Here is a 24,154-nt window from a genome sequence, read left to right as displayed (position 1 = left end):
TTTTCAAACGCTTCTTTTTTCTCTGGGCATAGCAGTGCTGCAGACTCGACCATGCACTCTTTCACAAACTCCCCCTCCGAGAATGGCTTACTGTTCTGGGCGATTTTGTGGGCTATCACAAAGCTGGTTCTGGTCGCTGCATCTCTGTCTGCATGCAGCTTTGTAAAACAGCCTTGTTGTTTTTCTAGCTTTGCTAGTAAATCCGTTGATGTCCGCGCTGGTTCGGCATCAGTCAAGTTTTTGTATTTCGTGGCATGTTTTGTCTCGTAATGCCGTTTCAAATTGTACTCTTTAAACACGGCGACATGCTCCCCACAAACCAAACACACAGGTTTACCCTCGACTTCAGTAAATTAGTAGTCCATATTTGTTTGAAAGTTCTGCTTTCGGCATCCACTTTTTTTGGCATGAGCCGACATTTTCGAATTTTTCAGAGGTGACAAGGAAGGTAGACATCCATTTCACGTGCACAGTTGACGTGCACGATTGCGTGCACTGTGAGAATAAATGGGCTTCAAAATAAAAGCAATGCGGTTTTAGTCCACCCATAAGATCTTTCGCGGGCCGGTCAGAATCATCCCGCGGGCCGTATTTGGCCCGCGGGCCGTACAATGCCCAGGTCTGGTCTAAGTGAACGGTGACTGCAAAAACTACACTGCGCATGCTCAGAGTATTTTCCTATTTCATGTGTGTGGCAACAAATAATGACCATAGGGGCAAAGTGCTGCCATCCCCACCATACGTCATCTCACATCATTCAGAGCTGATTGGCTGTAAGTACGTGTGCCGCGAAAAGTGTGGTGTGTGAAGACTGAAGAGGAGACGAGAGAGCTGCAGAGAGGCGTCCTAAAACCAGGAAGTAAGCTGCGCATGGCTTCCCTCCACAAAAAAGCAACGAGATTTCTCCATAGGATTTTAGAAAATAGCTCAAAATAAGATCTGTGGGAAACGTAGCTGTTAGATAAATGCACGTTTTGTTCAGCCGGATAATATCCACATGTCTACCCTACTTTTATCATTTTCGAATCAAAAATCTATTGATTAGATTAGATTTATGATAGACTTTTGAAACTACAAGAAGATAAGGAGGACTTTTACAAAAAAGTAATAGAGATTTTTGTCCAGAAGGATAGGCAAATGGACTTCATCTTCATGTCAAGGTAAGACTGCAATTTTATTGAAAATGGGATCCTACTAAGAGAGAACAATTCAATATTTAAATGATAAAATTACATTTTTTTGGGTATCCTTCTGTTAAACTGTGTTACAGGCTTGGCCTGTCACTTTAAGAGTAGCAGCCGCAAGGGGTTGTGGGTTTTGGAGTCTCGGTGTGTGTGAAATGTGATGGCCAAGGCGAAGTGCGGAGTTATGGAGAGAGAGACGAAAGTATAGAGAAAGTGGTCAGAAAAGGAATAGTATCTATTCTGTATGTATATACAGTGTCAATATAGCTTGAAGGACGTGAATAAACGGAGGTTCTTCCCACGGCACCCGAACGCCTCGTTTCCATCCTCTTTCCCCTCGAAATGTCTGGGCAGCTGGTTACCGGCTGACAACGAGCCAAGTCAGAAACCACCGGTGTGTATTCGAAACTACGGTTTCGGTGCCGAGATACCGTTGATAGTAAAAAAAGGTAACATTGGGGGCTCGTCCGAGATTTTTTTTTCTACGGGGGAGAAGAGTGGAATGGATTTAATGGCAGCGTTCGGAGCTAACGCTAATGCTAATCACAGACTGAGACAAGCTGATGCAGCTAACGGAAAAAGCCCACGGAAAAGCTCTAATCCATTCTGTGTGAATATTGATGAGGCTGGTCGAAGTAAGGTGGACATGTTTGACCTGACAATTATGGATGATACTGGATATGGGGACTGCACCAACCCATTTCTGACTAGCATGGAGCTAACGCTAACCAGAGCCGCAAGCTACGCCACGCCGCCGGAACCATCACTGGCGCCAACTAACCCTTTCATCATGCCGACAAAGGAGCAAGTACAGCCAAATAGTGAGTTTCTAACCCCCTTTCCACCAAAATGTGACCGTTTAATGAGCATGGCATCAACTTCAGCTAAACCAGCTCATCCTTTCACCTCCATGGACTATAGCCACTCTATGCCAACCATCCCAAGTTACACAGCTCATTCACAGTGCCTTCAGCCGCCAGTGCCCTGTATGCAGCAGCCTGCCACACTGCCTTGTAAAGTACAAGCTCACACATGCTCAGCTGTGCACTGTGGGACCGCACCTGGCCAGTGTGAGTGTGATCAGCCTAACATGAGGAGAGCTTGGTCTGAACCACGCAGCTCTGCAGCTCGTGCAGCACACAGAGAGGACTATATGGACACAAGTGATGAAGATGAACACCGTGGACACAGAGAGAGAATACCAACATTACGCCCAAGCCAGTTTGATGGGGCTGGCTCATGGAGTGGCTTCCTCTTCCATTTTGAAGGATGTGCTGAGGCGAACCACTGGTCAGAGAGGACTATGGCCGTGCATCTCAGATTCAGCTTGACTGGACCCGCTGCTGCCATCATCCACAAGAACCCCAGATCTGCTCGCTGGAGTTATCAGCGGATGGTGAGTGAGATTGAGGCGGCCTACGGACCGTGTTCAGAGCATGCTGCTGCCATAGGCATTGAACTGAGACAGAGAGTCAGAGGACCGGGAGAGGCCCTGCACCTGTTAAGAGACGACATCTATGAAAAAGTTTCAATTGTGTATGCTGACCGTAATGAGTCGGAGCAGGACGTCATCAGTGTGGAGATTTTCACCAACGCCCTTGCTGATGCAGAAGTGATCCAAAGACTACTGGAGGATAAGCCGCGCACCTTGGCTAGAGCCTACGAGATAGCCCACAGGTATGAAGCCACCAGACGAGCTGCCAGAGCCGTCACACAGCTAATGCAGTCTGGTTATCGCAATGCTGCAGAGCGGAGACCCAGGGCAGCTATGGTGCACGAAAATGCTAATGTTTCCGCCTGTATGGAGGCTTTCGGGGTGGCTGACGAGTGGGCTGCGGAGCCCGCTAGCACCCAGAGTAAAGCACCGAGATTTAACCAGCAGTGGTCGCCTAACAGAGCTAAACCTGTACAAATGAACTCTAGAGAAGTCATCTGCCACAACTGCTCTGGTGTGGGGCACATACAAAGGAACTGTCCCTCTTCCCGAAAACGCAAACAGCATGCACCTAATAGCACTCCAGCTCCTGACTCGGGTACGGTGGTCACATGCAATAAAGGCTCTGATGATGACATGAGTATCCGGATACTGATACAGGGACATGAACTGTGTGCTCTGCTCGACTCTGGCGCTCGGAGGAATGTACTCCCCCTCCGCCACTTCAACGCCATTCCTGTTGAATCGAGGCCTCAAATCCAGCCATCCATCGTACAAGTGTTACAAGGCATCGGTCCTGAGGGCATCGCTGTCCGAGGGGAAGTCAACCTGCCAGTTCAAGCTGGAAGCAAGGTAACCAATGTGAACTTTATTATGGCAGACACAGCTGAAAATACAGAGGTTATCCTGGGGCACCCTTTTCTGCTGCAGTCACATGCTCACTTGGACTATGGTCGCAGGGAAATCACCCTCTTCGGGGAGAGAGTGCCTCGCTCAAAACCCAGCAGACAGCCTGAAGTGCACCTCGTCAGGGTATCCCGCACAACAGTATTAGAGTCGGGGTGTGAGTATGTGGTGCCTGGTACTGCCCGCCTTCGCTCTGCTGTTAATAAAGATATGATGCTGACCCCCACTAAAGGCTTCATTGAGAGACAGCACGTCCTGGCAGCTCGCGTTGTTGTGCACACCCGGCATTCCAACAACATTCCCATGCGGATTTACAATCCTGGTCCTGCATCTGTTACTCTGAAGACAGGGGTGGTGGTCGGAGTTCTTCAGCCAGCTGAGGTGTTGGGAGAAGTGGATCTCCATCCGACCAAGTCCCCAGTAACATCAGACCCCAATGACTTTCCTGTTATATCTGTGCCCAGTCATCTACAGGACATGTATGCAGAGAGCTGTGCTCACCTGTCTGAGGAGGACAGAGCCGGGCTAGCTCACGTGCTACGGAGGTTCGGTGATGTGTTCTCCACCGGGCCCACTGACCTTGGCCGCACCAGCTTAGTGCAGCATGACATACAGACTACTCCTGGGCAGCCTGTGAAGCAGCCGCCACGCAGAATGGCCAGAGACAAACAGATTGCTGCAGATCTGCAGGTACAGCAGAGCCTGGAGTCTGGTGTAGCTCGTCCCAGCAACAGCAGCTGGGCTGCACCTATCGTCATGGTGAGGAAGAAAGACCAAAGCCCGCGATTATGTGTGGATTACAGACCCCTTAACGAAAGGACTATTAAAGATGCCTATCCCCTGCCACGTATTCAGGACACTCTGGACACACTGTCCACTGCCAGGTACTTCAGTACACTAGACTTGACTTCAGGCTACTGGCAGGTGGAATTGACACCAAGGGCCCGCAAAGCCGCAGCTTTCTGCACTCGCAAGGGACTATTTGAATGGAACGTCATGCCCTTTGGACTGTGCAATGCACCGGCCACGTTTCAGAGGCTAATGGACAGAGTATTAGCGGGATTGCAGTGGGAGACCTGCTTGGTGTATCTCGATGACATCATCGTCCTGGGGCGGGACGGTTCCGAAATGCTAAGCCGGCTCAGTGAAGTGTTCGCCAGGCTACGAGGAGCTAACCTGAAGCTGAAACCGTCAAAGTGCTGCCTTTTCCGGGAGAAGGTGGGTTACCTTGGCCACATTGTCTCAGCCCAGGGTGTGTCTACTGATCCAGAGAAGGTGAAGAAAGTGGCAGAGTGGCCTACGCCTCGTAATATCTCTGAAGTACGTCAGTTTGTGGGTCTGGCATCATATTACAGACGCTTTGTGGAAAACTTTGCTACAATAGCTAAACCTCTTCACGAGCTGACCAAAAAGTATGCACGATTTAATTGGACAGAGGAATGCCAGGAGGCATTCACAGAGCTGAAAGGACGACTGTCAACAGCTCCTGTCCTAGGCTACCCCCTTGACAGCGGCGAGATGCTTCTCGACACCGATGCTAGTGACTGGGGAATCGGAGCAGTCCTCTCCCAAATCCAGGGGGGTGAGGAGAGGGTGCTAGCCTATGGAAGCAGGAGGTTGTCAACCACAGAACAAAACTATTGCACCACCAGACGGGAACTTCTGGCAGGCGTGGAGTTTGCCTGTCACTTCAGACAATACCTGCTTGGCAGACCATTCACTCTCCGGACTGATCACAGCAGCCTGCGCTGGTTAACCAGGTTAAAAGAACCAGAGGGACAGCTGGCCCGCTGGCTAGAGAAGCTGGCAGAGTATGATTTTCAGGTGGTTTATCGACCGGGGAGACACCACCAAAATGCAGACGCACTTTCCAGGAGGCCCTGCAGGGAGTCGTGCCCCTGCACAGTGCCAGAGCATGACAGCGAGCGACACCAGCATAAGGGGGTCCAGTGTGACCTGACAGACAGTACAGCTGAAGTTGCCATATGTACTCACACAGAGCATCCTCTAGTGGGGGTAGCTGAGCCGGAGTTTCCTCCAGTGGGGGTAGAGGATGCCTGCAGTGACAACAATAACAGCTATGACCTGCTAAATCCAAGCATCAACTTGGTGAGTGATATTCCCAACACCAGCTTATTCTCTGGTTGGACTCAAGAACAGCTGAGAATGGCTCAGGAATCTGACCCTGACATTGCACCAGTAAAAAAGTGGATGGATGAAGGGAGACGCCGGCTGCCATATGCAGACATAGCACACTTCAGCCCCGCTACCAAATCATACTGGGCACAGTGGAATAGACTTTACCAGAAAGATGGAGTGCTAATGAGGAAATATTATAGCACTGAAGGAACAACGTTTTACCCCCAGATCGTGCTGCCTCATATGTACCGCAGTTCAGTGATGGAGCAGATGCATGACGGTCCTGTGGGAGGCCATTTTGGAGTAGAAAGAACTCTCACACGCCTGCAAACCAGATATTTTTGGTATAACATGAAAGACGATGTCACACTCTGGTGCCGCACCTGCCCCAGCTGTGCTGCTAAAGCTCGCCCGAAGAAAACTCCTCGAGCGGCTATGGGCACGGTGCGAGTCGGTGCCCCCATGGAGAGGATTGCAGTTGATGTGATGGGCCCTTTAAATGAAACAGAGAGACACAATAGCTACATACTAGTAGTGCAAGACTACTTCAGTAAGTGGGTAGAAGCCTATCCAATCCCAGACCAGCAAGCATCCACGGTGGCAGAAAAGATCGCCTCTGAGTGGGTGTGTAGGTACGGAGCTCCCCAGTGCTTGCACAGTGACCAGGGCACAAATTTCGAGTCAGCTGCCGCCCCCTCAGCCAGACCTCAACTCATCTGACACAGTCATCGGGCCTCTCCACCTGTGGGACCCCCCATCAGACGCAGAGGATCTAGTTGTGGAGACCCTCCAGGACCCAGGTTCTTCACCGCCAGTTACGCCGAGCAGCAGCGGGCTTCATGACAGACTTCCTCTGACTCAGCGCCCTTCCAGGGCCCCGGCCAGTGGTCCCCTACGGATTTCTACCCCTCTACAGAGACCCCAACGACTCTGCAGAGCTCCTGACATGTTAGGTGACTGGGTCAGTCACTAGGGTTTGTTAAAGTTTAACCTGAGTCAGGGTGTCAGCAGGTTAGTTCCTAATTCAGTAAAAGAAAAAGGAAAAAAAAGAGTTCCAGAGTAATTCTATGCTCTTAAGCTAAAGTTATTTAATTATATTGTTATACATTCACAGTTTGTGGTTCTATTTCATTTAGTTGCCTGTGGTAATGAGTAATGTGTTTACTGCTTTGACACTTGATGCAGAATGTAACTGGTTAGAGAAACCAAACAGATTGCTTGTTGTTGTTTGACATGTGTAATGCCTAAGAGCCACATCATATAGAGTAAAGTCACAGTGTTTAATTTAACCCGGGTTGATTAACTACATCACAGTATGTTATGTACATCAGTATGTGTGTTTATACACCTTTGAAACGAAAAAAAGGATCTATGCAGTATGCTTCGTGGATATTGTTCTGGACATTGCCTCATGATTCAAGCTGTTTCCACAGCAAGGAAGACGCCTTCAAGGACTGTGGGAAATGGGGATTATTGTGGGGAATGTGTTGCCATTAATGTTTCATGCTTTCCTTTTATAATGTTTATATGCTGAAGTGATGTTAAAGGTTGTTTTATCATCATCCAGAGTGGGGGTAGTGTTACAGGCTTGGCCTGTCACTTTAAGAGTAGCAGCCGCAAGGGGTTGTGGGTTTTGGAGTCTCGGTGTGTGTGAAATGTGATGGCCAAGGCGAAGTGCGGAGTTATGGAGAGAGAGACGAAAGTATAGAGAAAGTGGTCAGAAAAGGAATAGTATCTAGTCTGTATGTATGTAATACAGTGTCAATATAGCTTGAAGGACGTGAATAAACGGAGGTTCTTCCCACGGCACCCGAACGCCTCGTTTCCATCCTCTTTCCCCTCGAAATGTCTGGGCAGCTGGTTACCGGCTGACAACGAGCCAAGTCAGAAACCACCGGTGTGTATTCGAAACTACGGTTTCGGTGCCGAGATACCGTTGATAGTAAAAAAGGTAACAACTGTCTGTTTAAAAGTAATTGAAGCATCAGACAAAAAAAGCTTTTGAAAATAATATTGTATTTTGATTTAATATATTTGTAAACCTGAAGAGTCAGTGCCAGTGCCTCACCAGCCATGAACCTCTCTGCAGAAGCTTATATATAGACATCTGAGTTTTTTGTGCCCCACCACTTTTGTACATATAGAAACGCCACTGAGTATATAAAACCATGCTCGTACAACCTATAGAAATGCAAAACCGCACCATTTATGAGAAAACATTTCATAACATTAGCACAACATATTCGAGGTGGTTTTAAATAACATATCCGTATTTATTTATTTCTCCAAGTTATGTTTTTGTGTGCACTGAGGAGTCTCAAACAGGCGTTTGTTTAATCATTTTAAGATTGGCTTTAATCAATGTTTGAAAATGAATTCTTCATATATGATAAATGAAAGGGAACGTTTTATTTATGGTATTATTTCCACATATTTCTCTCCATTCTTCCTTCTGCCAACGGTGTCGCAGTTTCTCCCGTTGTTGTGCTTAGTGCGTACGCATGGGTTAGAGTTTGCGCGGAGGACCGCATGTTTCCTGTCAAGTTAGTATTTTATAAATCGCAAAAATTGCGTAGAAACTGGCGTACGCCATTTTTTGAGCGTATATCCCTTTATAAATGAGGCCCCTGGTCTCGCACAACAACACAGCCGTCACTACTGTCTTAAAGGGATTGAAATGACTACCCTCACTATCAACACGTCCAGAAGAATGTCATGCAAAGCTGCCTACATGCCTGCCTTCCTTTGATTCTCTCTGAACTGCCTGATTATTTTAATGTTTAATGTCAACCATTTGTGCAGATAGCATGAAGTAGAAAAGATCGCCGATGCTAATGTAGCGTTAGCATTTCTCCCCCGGGCTTAAATGGTGTATTATAGAATGATCACACCGGTGTGACGGTACTCTACAAAGGGTTCACGAAATATTACTACTACTCTTACTGTTTCACATTTTGGGTTACTTAATATTACTTCATGTTAAGTCTAATAAAAATGACATGGCTAAGACTCGATCCAGCCACTCCTGGTCCTTTCATCAGACGGGAAGCGAAAGAATGAGCAAGACCCATTGCTGGTATGATAACAACCTGGTACTAAGCACACAGGCATCTTGTTAAAGTTATCTTATCTTAGCCATCTCTTATTTGGTGGAGGAAAACAATTGTGACATCAGTTATGACATCACTTACGTGACTGGGATTTGTATTCTTTCTAGTTGCATATTTTTCATAGTCTTATATTTCAACAGTTTTATGACAAATGGTGACTTTTTTGACATGGAAATGATTTTTTTAAGATTGACAAACATCATGTGTAATTCGTGGCACAATTCAAACGGAATCTAAAGATAAGTTTTCTCTCTCCATTGACTTCAATCCATAATTTTTCCGAAATAAGGTCCCATGGACCGGAAGTAGATGGGTGTGACTTCGCCTCTATAGGATTCTATCAGCTGGAGACGAGACTATAGGGGACACTGTCTCCTGTGTATGAGCTCAACAAGTGACAAAAGCAGACACAAACAAACAGCTTCACACAGTTTACCAAGGTAAGAAATGTCTATTTCTTTATTACATTCAACAGTACAGTACACTGAAATTGCACATTGTCACCAGATATAGCAGCATTCTGACTGGCAAATGGACTAATCAATAGGCACATCAAAAACATTTAGATAGAAATACACACGTCCAAATGTGTCATGGCCACCTTCTGACCATATTCAATATCAAATTAAGCTTTTCATTTACATGCCTCATAAAACAGTTTCTACACAGCTAAACACACACTGTGCTCTTCATGAGTCGTGATTCAAGTGACAAGAAAAGACTTGCGGTCAAGTCAAACCCAGCAGCGCCTGTCTTCTCAGAACAATCCTAAAAGACAAATTCACCATCTGTATTTTAACACAGTATGTGCAATTCAGTGCATCCAAGAGTTTCATTCTTTTCCTTCAGTCCTCTACTTCACTTCAAATGTTCCTTTTGTCACCCAGAATGACATAGCATCCCCTCAGAGACCAATGTGTTTGGTGAGGCAGCATCAGAGCGACAGGAAGTGGGTCCAGCAGAACTCTTTAGCTGCGCTGCATTGTGCTCCACAGCCCGGCAGTACGTCTACATACACTCTATGCTGAGGGCAATGTGTCGGGAAAACCAAGTATTAAAACCCGACAAGTATCAAAAGATACCATCAAATATTTAAACAGTCCATTATTCTTGTTAATTGGATAGTTGATAATAATTTTGGCAATTATTTTGGCAAAAATGGTGTATGGTGATTGTTAAGGCCGAATATAACATGTTGGAATTTAATAAAAATAATGTCTCTGTAATTGGTACCAAGCCCTACGTGTCCATCTCTACTATGACATATATGGTTGTTTGTCTACAGTTAACAAATAAAAGACAGATGTGTCCGTTGACTTTAATTAAATGTATTATGTACAAAAATGTCACATAACTGTATTAGGTTAGTTGAAAGCAATCATATTAAGTTGAACCTAATATCTTTTATTTAAAGTTAATATAATGGCTTTCTACCAACCTTACACAGTTATGTCAAATCTGAGGAGTTTGGCTTCACTGATCAAATAAAAAAAAAAAAGGTGTTTGTAAAATAGTATATTTATTTTTTTCCGGGTAAGAACATATTGTTGTTTCGGCGCTGAAACTTCAGAAATGTATTAGAATCTTTTAAATACAACTCTGCCCTCTTCCAGTAAAAAACTCTTTATATCATAAACCACAGCGGACAGGGGTATGTTTCTGATAACCCTTAAAACAAACACTCCTCCTGGATTGCTTTTCATTTTCAGATCACAAACAGAGCATTCTGCCCCATGCTAACCCCGAGTTTCCACTGGGTCCGTCTGCGCCGCGGTTTTGGTCCGACCTCCTCTAGCGCCATAACCCACCGGACGCGTCCCAGAAGCGTTTCAGAAGCGTAGCGTCGTGCGTGCAGGCTCGCAGTTTTGTTATTGATTCGGGCATCCTGGACATTTGTACTTCTACAAGAAAGAAAGTAGGCTACGTAGTTAAATGTTTTATTTTTGGGTCTGTTTATATTGTGTTTATTGTTGTTATAAAGTTCCTATTTTGTTGTAGTCTACAGACACAGTTAATAATAATTGTAATAGTCCACTTCCATGATGAAAACCTCGTCGTCCATTGTGCGTATCGTAGTGGAGGTGTTGTGATGAAGGAGGGGGGTCTGCTAAATTAGTATATGTGGGGGATGGGCCTGGCCCGGATGCTCACCTTTCCACTTCCTGCGAGGGGGGGCTGCCTGCCTGCCTGCCTGACTTTACGGCTGCGCCGCGGCAAAAATAGGATTCATCATAATTTTAGAGAAGCGCTGCGCCGAGCCGCTTCTGGGACGTGTCTGAGCCGTAACGCGGCGCGTGTGGCAGAGTCATGCACGGGTCTGATTTTCAAGACCCGCTCCCGCCCCGCGACGTGCAATACCGAACCCGCCCCCCGCACATATTGCCAATTAGTTCCGCAACCCGACCCGACCCGTCGGCACAAGATCCGCAACCCGACCCCGCATAGCCCATATATGAGCAGTGAAAACGTGCAATTATTAACACACGCAGTTGCATATTTGTCTCAAAAAGCGTGGGATGTTGGTTATTTTCTCCATCTAGGAACCAAAAGCCTCCCAGACGTTGGATTTCGCTCTTGAGGAAGTGTTATTGAAAATGCTGTATTCTCCGCTAGAGAGCTTCACCTCAGACATTTCGAATGTGGCGCGCAAAGCAGCAGATTGATGCACTGCAGAGGTTATGATTATGCGCGGTCCCGCGGGGGGAGAGGTCTGAGGATTTAAACATTAAACTAAATTATTATTATTTTAATATATTTATTATGCAATACCCGCGACCCGACCCGCATCATCTTTGTTTTACCCAGAACCGAACCCGGAAAAAAGCGCTTGAAAAAATACCACCCGCGAATCACCTTTTTTGCGGGTCTCCCGGGTCAGGGTCGCGGTACCCGCGGGTAACCGACCCGATGCAGGACTCTGGCGTGTGGTTGAATAGCACCCATTGACTAGAGTGGCCGCGAACCTTACGACCGCCGCGGCGCAGCCGTAACGCGGCGCAGACGGACCCGGTGGAAACTGGGGGAAAGAGAAGTGAACCTCCAAACAGAACACTCTACAGTGTGTAAAGATGTGTGATGGTTTCTTTCAGACCACGGCACGATGCTCTCCGCACACGTACACGGCGCTGGGCTGGATCCTCCTCTTGGTGTTGCCTGGCAGCTGAGGAAGAAACTTGAAGTACTTGGGCATCAGATCCAGGCAGGCGTCACGAAACTTCTTGATCCGCCAGTAGTAAATAAGAGGGTTGAGGGCTGACTTGAGGTAGCACAACCACAGGACCCATGTGCTGATTTGAAAGAAGCTGTCTTTGTGGTAGAAGCCATCGCTGAAGGTAGCTACCAGACTGTAGGCAGTGAAGGGGGCCCAGCACACAGTGAACACAGAGAACAGGATGAGGATGGTGGTGAAGGCACGCGTCTTGAAGCTTATGTCGATGTTCATCTGGAAGGGCCTCTGCAGGCTCAGCAGGCCCAGTTTGCTGGCCTGGCTCAGGCAGATGCTGTCCGGGTGGCTGTGGATGCGGATGGCGTTGTGGCGGATGGTGTTCAGGATCCCCATGAATGTGTACAGCATGACCATGAAAGGCAGGAAGAAGAAGACCAGCATCAGGATCAGCACGTAGGTGAGGTACCCAGGCTCCACACTGTAGCCAAACACACACTGAGGGGCCCTGGGGGGGACGTGTAGGGGAGGGGAACCGACCGCCAGGGGGAAGGCCACGATGAAGGAGAGCCCCCATGTGACCACGATGAGCACCTTGGCTCTCTGAGGGCTCAGCTTATCCTGCTTCTGGACAATAATTAGAAACCTGTCTATGCTTATTATAAGCAGTATAGCCACGCCCTCCATCACAAAGAACCAGAAGAGCATGGCGGACACTCGACAGAAAACGTCCCCGAAAATCCACTGGGTGGTCACCACGGTAACCAGAGTGAAGGGCATGTTGAGGATGGCCAGCATCATGTCGGCGAAGGCCAAGCTGGCCAGCAGGATGTTGATGGCAGAGCGCATGGCCGACCTCTGGTACACCATCAGGCACACCACCACGTTCCCCAGCAGGGCCAGCAGCAGGATGGCCGCCATGACCAGGCAGAAGAACACCTGCAGAGGGAGGCCCACGCCCTGCAGGCTCTCCGGGGCTCCCGCTGTGGGGGGGAGCGGGGCGGGGGGGGAGCGGGAGCCCATGGAGACGTTCTCCATCGACGTGCTCTCCGGGAGCTTCAGCAGCCCCGTAACCAGGCAGCAGAGACTGGTAATGTCCCCGGCCTCTGGGGGGGGAGCAGCAGTGGAGTGAACCATTCCTCCCCGGGGGGGGCAGGCATCACGGCGGAGCTCACGCTGAACACGGGGCCACGGCTGCAGATCCTCCCAGCTCAACGCAGAGGGTCTTCATGGCTGCCAGACCCTGAGATAGGAGAAAATGTAGTGAATCAAAAAGGAGAATGTGAACCTGATTACAGAAGCATCCTTCCCATCAACATTCCACTTGAAGCAGGAATGACAGCAACAATGACCCTGTAACCCATAATTGCATCTCCCACATTACTCCCTCCGACATGCCTCTCAAACCCACAGTCTGCAAGAGTGAGACTAAATCATGGTAATGCTAAACACGGCTTCTAAGTGTTCTCATTTCACATGCAGGCCTTTCTAACTGATTGATATGCAGACTGCTTCCCTTCAAAATAAGCAGTTGAACAGAAGCTACTCACAATTTGTTAAACTGCTTATTTTGAATATATCAAAGCATTAAATTACTAAGTCATCATTAAAGATAAATTGAAGCATTGGAACATGCATACTAAAATGTTTTCTCCACTCAGGCAATGTGTAGGGGACAGGTGATCCACCATGTGTAGGGGACAGGTGATCCACCAGGTGTAGGGGACAGGTGATCCACCATGTGTAGGGGACAGGTGATCCACCATGTGTAGGGGACAGGTGATCCACCAGGTGTAGGGGACAGGTGATCCACCAGGTGTAGGGGACAGGTGATCCACCAGGTGTAGGGGACAGGTGATCCACCATGTGTAGGGGACAGGTGATCCACCAGGTGTAGGGGACAGGTGATCCACCAGGTGTAGGCAGACAGGTGATCCACCATGTGTAGGGGACAGGTGATCCACCAGGTGTAGGGGACAGGTGATCCACCAGGTGTAGGGGACAGGTGATCCACCAGGTGTAGGCAGACAGGTGATCCACCATGTGTAGGGGACAGGTGATCCACCATGGGTAGGGGACAGGTGATCCACCAGGTGTAGGGGACAGGTGATCCACCGTGTGTAGGCAGACAGGTGATCCACCAGGTGTAGGCAGACAGGTGATCCACCGTGTGTAGGGGACAGGTGATCCACCAGGTGTAGGGGACAGGTGATCCACCAGGTGTAGGGGACAGGTGATCCACCAGGTGTAGGGGACAGGTGATCCACCAGGTGTAGGGGACAGGTGATCCACCAGGTGTAGGCAGACAGGTGATCCACCAGGTGTAGGGGACAGGTGATCCACCAGGTGTAGGGGACAGGTGATCCACCAGGTGTAGGGGACAGGTGATCCACCAGGTGTAGGCAGACAGGTGATCCACCAGGTGTAGGGGACAGGTGATCCACCAGGTGTAGGGGACAGGTGATCCACCAGGTGTAGGGGACAGGTGATCTACCAGGTGTAGGGGACAGGTGATCCACCAGGTGTAGGCAGACAGGTGATCCACCAGGTGTAGGGGACAGGTGATCCACCAGGTGTAGGGGACAGGTGATCCACCAGGTGTAGGCAGACAGGTGATCCACCAGGTGTAGGGGACAGGTGATCCACCAGGTGTAGGGGACAGGTGATCCACCAGGTGTAGGCAGACAGGTGATCCACCAGGTGTAGGCAGACAGGTGATCCACCAGGTGTAGGCAGACAGGTGATCCACCAGGTGTAGGCAGACAGGTGATCCACCAGGTGTAGGCAGACAGGTGATCCACCAGGTGTAGGGGACAGGTGATCCACCAGGTGTAGGGGACAGGTGATCCACCATGTGTAGGGGACAGGTGATCCACCAGGTGTAGGCAGACAGGTGATCCACCAGGTGTAGGGGACAGGTGATCCACCAGGTGTAGGGGACAGGTGATCCACCAGGTGTAGGCAGACAGGTGATCCACCAGGTGTAGGCAGACAGGTGATCCACCAGGTGTAGGCAGACAGGTGATCCACCAGGTGTAGGGGACAGGTGATCCACCAGGTGTAGGCAGACAGGTGATCCACCAGGTGTAGGGGACAGGTGATCCACCAGGTGTAGGGGACAGGTGATCCACCAGGTGTAGGGGACAGGTGATCCACCAGGTGTAGGCAGACAGGTGATCCACCAGGTGTAGGGGACAGGTGATCCACCAGGTGTAGGGGACAGGTGATCCACCAGGTGTAGGGGACAGGTGATCCACCAGGTGTAGGCAGACAGGTAATCCACCAGGTGTAGGGGACAGGTGATCCACCAGGTGTAGGGGACAGGTGATCCACCAGGTGTAGGGGACAGGTGATCTACCAGGTGTAGGGGACAGGTGATCCACCAGGTGTAGGCAGACAGGTGATCCACCAGGTGTAGGGGACAGGTGATCCACCAGGTGTAGGCAGACAGGTGATCCACCAGGTGTAGGGGACAGGTGATCCACCAGGTGTAGGCAGACAGGTGATCCACCAGGTGTAGGGGACAGGTGATCCACCAGGTGTAGGGGACAGGTGATCCACCAGGTGTAGGCAGACAGGTGATCCACCAGGTGTAGGCAGACAGGTGATCCACCAGGTGTAGGCAGACAGGTGATCCACCAGGTGTAGGCAGACAGGTGATCCACCAGGTGTAGGGGACAGGTGATCCACCAGGTGTAGGCAGACAGGTGATCCACCATGTGTAGGGGACAGGTGATCCACCAGGTGTAGGGGACAGGTGATCCACCAGGTGTAGGGGACAGGTGATCCACCAGGTGTAGGGGACAGGTGATCCACCAGGTGTAGGGGACAGGTGATCCACCAGGTGTAGGGGACAGGTGATCCACCAGGTGTAGGGGACAGGTGATCCACCGTGTGCCATCAGTTTGAATGCAACACACAGACAAAGCAAATGAAGCCGCAGTTGGAAACATGAACACTGACCTCTTGTCTGCGCATTAAGTCAAGCGTTGGAACTTAGTAAGAAGGCAGCATGCACTTATAAGATACTGTTTGGGGTGGCACCTTTCCAAACCACGTGATGTAGTGGCGTTTACACCTCTAATAGCTCGGCGCAGAATGCCACTAGATCGGACCTCCCCAAGCCCCCATTGTCCTATTTGGCTTCAAAACCTCATCTCATCTCTTTACTTGCTTTTTAAGATGGAATCAATGTGATATGTTTGGGGGTCGGGGATGGTTAGAAATACATGAAAATGAATGAAGACCCAATTCTAACCCTGTATTATTGAACCTCTTCAAAAAACAACATTTGAAATAAAAAAAAGTAAGAAGGCAGGCAGCACTTTTGCTACGCTGGGCTAACCCTGTGCCCATACTGAGCTGTAGGCCATTTGACAACAGCTCAGTATGGGCACACAGATATGAGCGAGTCATTCATATTCTCCTTTAGTCTGACAGAGAAAACCGGGTAGTGGATTCCACCTTAATGTTGAAGTCAATGAGAAAGCTAAATGCATGTGGAAAACCTTTGCCTAAGAAGAGATGGAGCTCTCCTGTGTGTACCTGCTAAAGTGCTTTCTGACTGTTTCCAGAGAGCAGTCCAACAGTGCAGTACACCTTATCACTGTGTACACACTGTACACACTGTGTACACAGTGGACACTGTTATTTCATCAGTAACAATAGCTCCGCAGCCAATGCCAAATAACACATGTGCTACAGAAAACTGTCCATTTGCACAGACTTCAAATGATTCATTTGAACATATATGTTTTTTTCCAGTGATTTGTACCCCTGTGTGGGGGGTTAAGAAAAATCAAGCAAATATAATGATAGGTAATTATTATTAGGAAATGGCATGTCATGGTGTGTTTTGTTTTCAGGTTCAAACCCAAGTTGAAGCCGCTCTGATGCGGGACATGTGAGCAGATAACACATAATAATTAGGGCTGTCAGTCGATTAAAATAGTTAATCGCAAATTAATCGCACATTTTTGATCTGTTCTAAATGTACCTTAGAGGAATATTTTTCAAGTTTGTAATACTCTTATCAACATATGAGTGGACAAATATGCTTTATGCTAATGTTTATTATCATTTGAACAATGACAAATATTCTCATGAATATTAAACAACAACCTCTGAACATTACAAATATTCGCCTCAATTCAACCGTGTGTGTGTGTGTGTGTGTGTGTGTGTGTGTGTGTGTGTGTGTGTGTGTGTGTGTGTGTGTGTGTGTGTGTGTGTGTGTGTGTGTGTGTGTGTGTGTGTGTGTGTGTGTGTGTGTGTGTGTGTGTGTGTGTGTGTGTGTGTGTGTGTGTGTGTGTGAGATGGATCGTTGGAGCTATCCTATGTGCAACTCAAGGCATATGCTCGAACGGGAGCTGCCTGGACGCTGCAATCATGTTGTGCTGACTTCTCCTACAATGTCCCGCTGTCTGGCTTCCTGCATCAAGTCAAGTGCTCGGCGCAGTTGTGGCGAAATGTCGCTCCTCTGTTTTCATTTAAACAGCTCCTTATATCCGTTAGCGCAGCTAGCTAGCACCAGATGCTAACAACAACAATGCACGTAAGGTCTCTCTCTCGCTCGCTCAGGCCACACACACACACACACACACACACACACACACACACACACACACACACACACACACACACACACACACACACACACACACACACACACACACACACACACACACACACACACACACACACACACACACACACACACACACACACACACACACACACACACACACGGCCAGTCGGTGCCTGCCGGTGAGCGTGGAAGTGTGGTCTGCCACAAGCCGCGGCAGGAGCGGGGCTGTCAGCATCAGCTTGTAGATGGTATTTTAAACTCGATGCGCTCTGAAACTACGGGGCGGCCGAGGAAAAAAAAATACACATGCGTTAATCGCGTTAAAATAATTAGTGGCGTTAATTTTTTTTTGACAGCCCTAATATATATATTAGTGCTGGGGGGAAACGATTATTTCGAAAATGATTAATCGGGCGATTATTTGATCGATTAGTCGACTAATCTAACAATTATTTTTCTGTTGTTCAATTCATAAAAAACGTAATGTAAATTTTTTTTTTCACGATACTGTGTCTTAGGGGATCTTAATATTTAACAAACTATTAATGTGTTATACCATATTAACGGAAATAATCTCAGCTAACTGACGATACAAACCATGTTTACCAAAACAAAACACAAGTCTCATAAGAAGCATCTAAATGACCCATGAGCGAAAAATGCTAACGGACATTGGCACAGAACTCAATATAAAAGTACCCTTATTACTTATCGTAGCTGCACATACAAGATATCCGATTAAAGCTGAGACTCCACAGATTATGTAGGTATATAGTATCATCACTGAGTGATCCGGACTCGCGACAGGGGAAGCAAATACGTACCTTTACAGAGCTTCTAGGGAGATCGTCTCACCACCGTAGCTGTCAATCTGATCAAAAGACGTGTTCAATGGCATTAAAATGAGAAAAAACGCGGCTGAATCGGTTAATCCATAGGTTTTTAACGTCTATGTATAAACAAATGATTGAATTTATAATCCATAATTCCATTTGTATGTAAAAATCGGAGAGCAAATGCTAGCTGCTAATGGTAGCCACCACAGCTAGCTGCCGCTTTAAATGTTCCAACATAGCCGTTGTGCTTGTGTGATATGCCAACTCCATTTGGCAAAGACTGCAAATGACAATATCTTTGCGTTTTGGACTAACTTTAAAATATTCCCATGCTTTTGAAGACCTAGGGCGAGATGTTTTCGTTTGAGGGCTTCGTGCGCAATCCTGTGAGGAGGAGGTGGTAGCCGTTTCAGTCTCCATTGTGTTTGAAGTGCGATTGCGAACGGCTTGTTGCTTTGTTTACACACCCACGTGTGTGTAGCGACACGTCGACGCGGAAATATGTCGTCGACGATATTTTGAAGACGTCGACGCGTCGACTTCAAAATATCGCTCCAGCACTAATATATATATATAAATAAAATGAACATTTAATGACAAGTATCTCAGTTTGGCCATGAGTTCGGCTCCTCAGTAGCTCGCTTTGAAAGCCCTCTCTTTGTTGATATTTCATTCAAGTGACGCGTTTCTCAGTCAGTGTTGACACATGCAGAATAAATAGTCTGTGTTCTTGTGTTTCGTCAGATGACTTTTAACCAAGATTGGGACCATGGCAATGTTGGATTTATTTGGAGCACCTACATAATATGTTTTTGGACCGATTTAGTGAAATTGGAATTTCTCACTGCACACCTGAGGACCTGAGACACAGTTGTGAAGATGCCTGATCTAAAGGACAGGGCGTGGGGAGCACACGGCTGAACACACTCTGCAGCTGTCTCCCTCTTCACATCTGCAGCCCCCCCCCTATATGGCCTGCAGGGACCTGAGAGGTGCAAATAGCCACTCCAGGCTCCAAGCAATCAGGTAACCCAGCAGTAAAAATGGTTGAGCGGGTACTTGCATTGTAAACGATTGGAACTAGCTCAAATACTGTCGGGGAAATGTAATGAGAGGAAATGCTCACAGCCACATGTAGTCTGCTGGAATCACTAAGACATACGTAGGACATTAAAGGTGTACAAGGTGGTCAAATGTACTCATTTATGGCAATAACAACCAATTGGAGTGTAGCTTTGTTATTTTAGGCAGTATTATTTAACACTGACCATTTGGCAGTCAGTCTCACTGTTTGACCGATGATCTGACCAACAGATGAGAGAATAGAAATCAATCAATCCCAACATTATATAGAATCCTTGACAGAAATGCATTTGTGAAACACTGATTGGAGAGGGCATTTAGGCCTCTCGACTTCCTTCTTTTGATTAGTTTAGTTTCTCACCCCCTTTCCCTTGAACTAATTTATACAGGAGAGTGCATTTACGTAGTCACGTTGTGCCTCTCGGAGTATACTTTGACTTTCTGTCTCTCTGGAGAGTGCTAGTACGTTGGATACGTTGGGCCTTTTCACTGTTGTCCTTCTTCACCAGTATCCCATGTCCCCTCTTCATCATTTGGGTCTTCATAATTTCCACCCTATTCTAAGGGGAAGCATGATGGCGCCTTTTCATTTCAGTTTCTGGCTTTGCGTTTCTTCACCTCTTACTCGTTTAATATTTAGGAGAGTGCATTTACGTAGTCACATTCTGCCTCTCTTCCTCTGTTTCTGGCTGTTCTCTTCATACCCTTGTTTCTCTGAGAAGAGAAGAAATACTATTCTAAAAAGGAGCCGACACATGGTGTCTCTTCACTTGTACACTTGAGGGGTCAGAGTTCATATGGTGAGGGGTTCCATGAGCGGTATGCGCCGGCCTGTGCCTTTACCCTGGACTTCTAATAGAACTGCTCCGGTCCTGATAGATTGAATGGGAAGTTCATGAGATCTTTCTAGAGGGTTATCAAGAATAACTTGTATCCAATGACCTTCTCCCTCTCTGTCTGTGTCTGTGTCTTCTCTTGTTCCGATTAACCCAGCCACATCTTTGTTCTTGTTTTGTATCTATATCTACGCCGGGATCCGGAGTCGAGGCTGATCCTCTTGCTGTAGTCCTGTGTCCTGGATCCTCTATCCTGAGTTCTGGATTAAGTCGTGGACTTCGGGTCGTGGCTGAACCTGTCTCTGCGGTCCTGCCTTGGGTCTCGTCATGCTGCTTCCCTGATGGCTTCCTCAGGATTGTAGCTGACATCCTCGTGGATTCATCTTCTCATTACAGACACATGCATTTCCTAACATTCGGTCTATATGCTGTCAAATGTATTATCTCTTGGATTTACACACGGCACCTATTGCACGTCTGTCCGTCCTGGGAGAGGGATCCCTCCTCTGCTGCTCTCCCTGAGGTTTCTCCCATGTTCCCTTTAAACTGTGGGTTTTCTCTGGAAGTCTTTCCTTGTACAATGTGAGGGTCTAAGGACAGAGGGTCTAAGGACAGAGGGTCTAAGGACAGAGGGTCTAAGGATAGAGGGTGTTGTTTTTCTCATACTGATATTCTGAACAATCTGTGTTGTTGTATTTGCTGTAAAGTGTCTCTACTGTAGGCTAATTTTATTATATGTACATCACTTTGGCTCAACCAAACATCGTTTATAAATGTGCTATATAAATAAAACTTGATTTGATTTGATTAATAATGCTACAATATACTGTACTATGTGTGTTGAAGTATAGTCAAATCAATGGTGTTTTGTTCAGCTCTTTTTTTGTGACAGCCCTAACCACCACTGAAGTTTAACTCATTTTAAACATGACTGAATTTGTAGTTTTTAAAGATTAGATTTTTGCTGTTGAAAAAAAAAAACATTATATTATTTGACATTTTAGCTCCATAATAAAGCATCAAATACATTTGAGTGACTTTATACATATATACATTTGATCAAAAGGCCTTCACACTCAAGGTGTCAAATATGTGGGAACCTCTCTAACCTTCTGGAATATTCTAAGAGGGAAATTCAAACCACATTTGTCCAAAAGGCAGTTTTTTAAAGTAAATTATATAAATTCAACATTTAGTATTCAGTAGTATATCAATTCCAGGAGTAGGTATTTAGGTGTTTCAAATATATTTTTGATGTAAGCTTTGAGGGTGTCTTTGCTTCAGAAATAGTAAGGTAATATGTTATGTATGCAACGTTTTAATGTTTGCAACAAACCTACTTTTGTTTGTTTTCTGTATTAAGGTTAATATTGTTAGAATATGTAAATCAGTGCACTATTCTGACTTTAACCACAGGTAGCCATTTTTTTAAAACACAGGGTGGTGTCGAGGAGAGATTCAGATGTAATGATATTCTGAAGGAAAATGAACTCATGTTACAAAGACCACCTGATGCAGCTGCCATAAGAGCCTCAGATCCTTCAGCCTCCTGTTGTTCTCACCAAAATGGAAGAGGCACACTGTGGACGGCAGAGCAGACACACAGCCCACACCTACGGTTTCTATTCAGGACTCAACCAACATTTGTAATACTTAATTATTTGTGTTGGGCCACCAGTGGCTTAATATTGACAGTGTTGAAGGGGGAGACAGGCGACTGGCCCCAGGCCGGATTCGAACCCTAGTCATCCGCACGGGGTCCAAGCCCCAGTTCTACCAACTGAGCTCTACGACGGTCAACATTTAGGTAAAATAACAATGCCATATTGTTGTGGTTTCCGGTGGTTACCTGCTTTGCTCTCCCATGATCCGGGCGGGGGAGGCTCAGTCCTCCTGGCGGTGCATCTCTCTGCTCCTCCTGCTCTCACAGCCGGTTCTCCTTCACACAGCGGTCCGGTGGTGCTCCTCCAGATGTTCCGTGAGGCCTGTAGCCGTGCAGTGTAACCCACAGAGAGCCCGCCGCTGAGCACTACCAGTGAAGTCGTAGAGAAAGTCCAGTCCGCATCTGGTTCCTGTCGCTTTGTGGAGGAGCACGAGACACCGCGATGCTTATCCACGTTAAATGTCGCAAGGAAAATATTAGGCTTCTTCTCCCTCCCGACAGATGTGAGATATTGGAGAGCCTCCTGCCGCACAGTGTATCAGACTGTGTTCTGCATGTAGCCCAAATTATAACCTCACTGTTACAAACTACACTCGGTCTCTCGGCAACCTGTGGCAAGGCAGCGAGCGGAAACACACACCACTTCCTGTATGGAATTTCAAAATAAAACTAGACTAGAATTGGAGGATGAAACCCTCTTTATTGGTCAAACATGTTCATGCACAGAGCACACACACAGTGAAATGTGTTCTCTGCTTTTTACCCATCCTAGTACTAGGAGCAGTGTATACAAATAAAACTGTAGACCCATTTCTTTGAGTTAGGCCTATAACACACTTCAAGAAGAAAAAAGAACATCAGTTAGTGAAGGTTAAGTCATATCTTGGGTAGAAGGCATATTAGCCTACCGAACATTTTGGCACATCGTGAAATTGATTCAATTTGAATGTAAATGTAATTATGCACAACAATACTGTTGTGGATGAGTAAAAGTAAATATCATCTCTGCAGTTTGATTAGTGAAAAAAATACTTGGAGGGTGAGGCGCTGAAGGATACATTAGTAAAAGTACAGGAGAATCTCAGAGAGAATGTAGCGATAATGTATTATAGTCTACTTCTGATCAGTGTAACAGTGCAAGCAATCTATCATATAGCTTATCTTTCAATACACTGGAAAAAATAACAAAGTATAAGCGGTTTAACTACTTTCAGCTAAGTGGCTTATTTTGAAGGGATAACAGCAGATTTCCGGCAGCCTCCGTGCTCTGTTCGTTAGCTGGACGCAGCTCTGTATTCAGTGATAACTGACACCCTGAGGAGTCAGTGGCAGGGACACAAGCAGACTCATCATGCTGCACCCCCACACACAGCGGGGGCCAATAGAAAGGACGAAATGTCCAAATGGGCGGAGTCTAGCAGCAGGAACTGCTTTTTTGGGCACGCGCGAGTGCTTGTGGTGGGGGCAAATCATGGTGCAAATGGGTGAGTGGCAAAGATGACAAATGGAGTCTGTTGTTGCAAAAGAAACATTTCATTTAGTGTGGTTGGGATATGTAACCCTCCGGTATCATTCAAATTGACTACCCTAATTAGTCATCACACACACATTTCTCAGCTGATACCACTCTTCCACATCCATACCAACACACCTACACCATATGAGTTGTATACCATGTATTCCAATGGCTGGCAGGGCCCCATTATACAACAGGCACATAAACCAAGAAATGACAAGCATGTCATTCAATGGTAAAATGTCCCATCCGAGCCTTCGCAGCAGCTGGCCCTAGGCTCTGGAACACTCTGCCCCTCCATGTGAGGTCGACCCAGACCCTAAGGTTTTTTAAATCGACACTAAAGACTCACTTCTTCTCTCTGGCCTTCTAATCAGAGCGGAGCACGACTCCTGACATTTCCCTGTGTTTGATCTTTATATTTGCTGTTGTAAATTATTGTCTTCTGTTTGCTATTGTTCAAAAGACCTCATGAAAGACGACACAGGAAGTGAGGATGCCCGGCCCGGAGGAAGCCCGGGTCCCCTTCTGGAGCCAGGCTTAGAAAGAAGGACTCGTCAACCAGCGTCTGGTGGCCGGGCTTGCCACGGAGCCTGGCCGGGCACAGCCCGAAAAGGCAACGTGGGCAACACCTCCGCTTCTCCGTCCCGCGGGCCCACCACCTACGGGAAACAGCGATGGGGTCGGGTGCGCTGC

General features: G+C 47.2%; 1 protein-coding gene and 1 long non-coding RNA gene across 2 annotated transcripts; one reads left to right on the top strand and one right to left on the bottom strand.

The window, feature by feature from the left end:
- The first annotated feature begins 7,266 nt into the window (after positions 1-7,266).
- Positions 7,267-9,740, top strand: LOC117440052 (uncharacterized). Its single transcript, XR_004551210.2, has 3 exons — positions 7,267-7,615; positions 9,064-9,214; positions 9,662-9,740. It is a non-coding gene; the product is annotated as an uncharacterized lncRNA (long non-coding RNA).
- A 2,116-nt stretch (positions 9,741-11,856) lies between these two features.
- Positions 11,857-22,554, bottom strand: gpr63 (G protein-coupled receptor 63). The gene is made up of 2 exons (XM_034076268.2): positions 22,129-22,554; positions 11,857-13,180 (listed from the first exon to the last, which is right to left on the bottom strand). The coding sequence occupies exon 2, from the start codon at positions 13,072-13,074 to the stop codon at positions 11,860-11,862; it is 1,215 nt and encodes a 404-aa protein (XP_033932159.1). The 5' UTR covers positions 13,075-13,180; positions 22,129-22,554; the 3' UTR covers positions 11,857-11,859.
- Positions 22,555-24,154: the final 1,600 nt, after the last annotated feature.

This window comes from Pseudochaenichthys georgianus, chromosome 24, assembly GCF_902827115.2.
Source record: "Pseudochaenichthys georgianus chromosome 24, fPseGeo1.2, whole genome shotgun sequence".
NCBI classification, from domain to species: domain Eukaryota; kingdom Metazoa; phylum Chordata; class Actinopteri; order Perciformes; family Channichthyidae; genus Pseudochaenichthys; species Pseudochaenichthys georgianus.
This window is presented reverse-complemented; position numbering and strand designations above follow the sequence as displayed.

What these genes read in the sequence shown, in the direction of transcription:
- gpr63 (XM_034076268.2), bottom strand. Translation starts at nt 13,074, where the DNA reads ATGGTTCACTCCACTGCTGCTCCCCCCCCAGAGGCCGGGGACATTACC.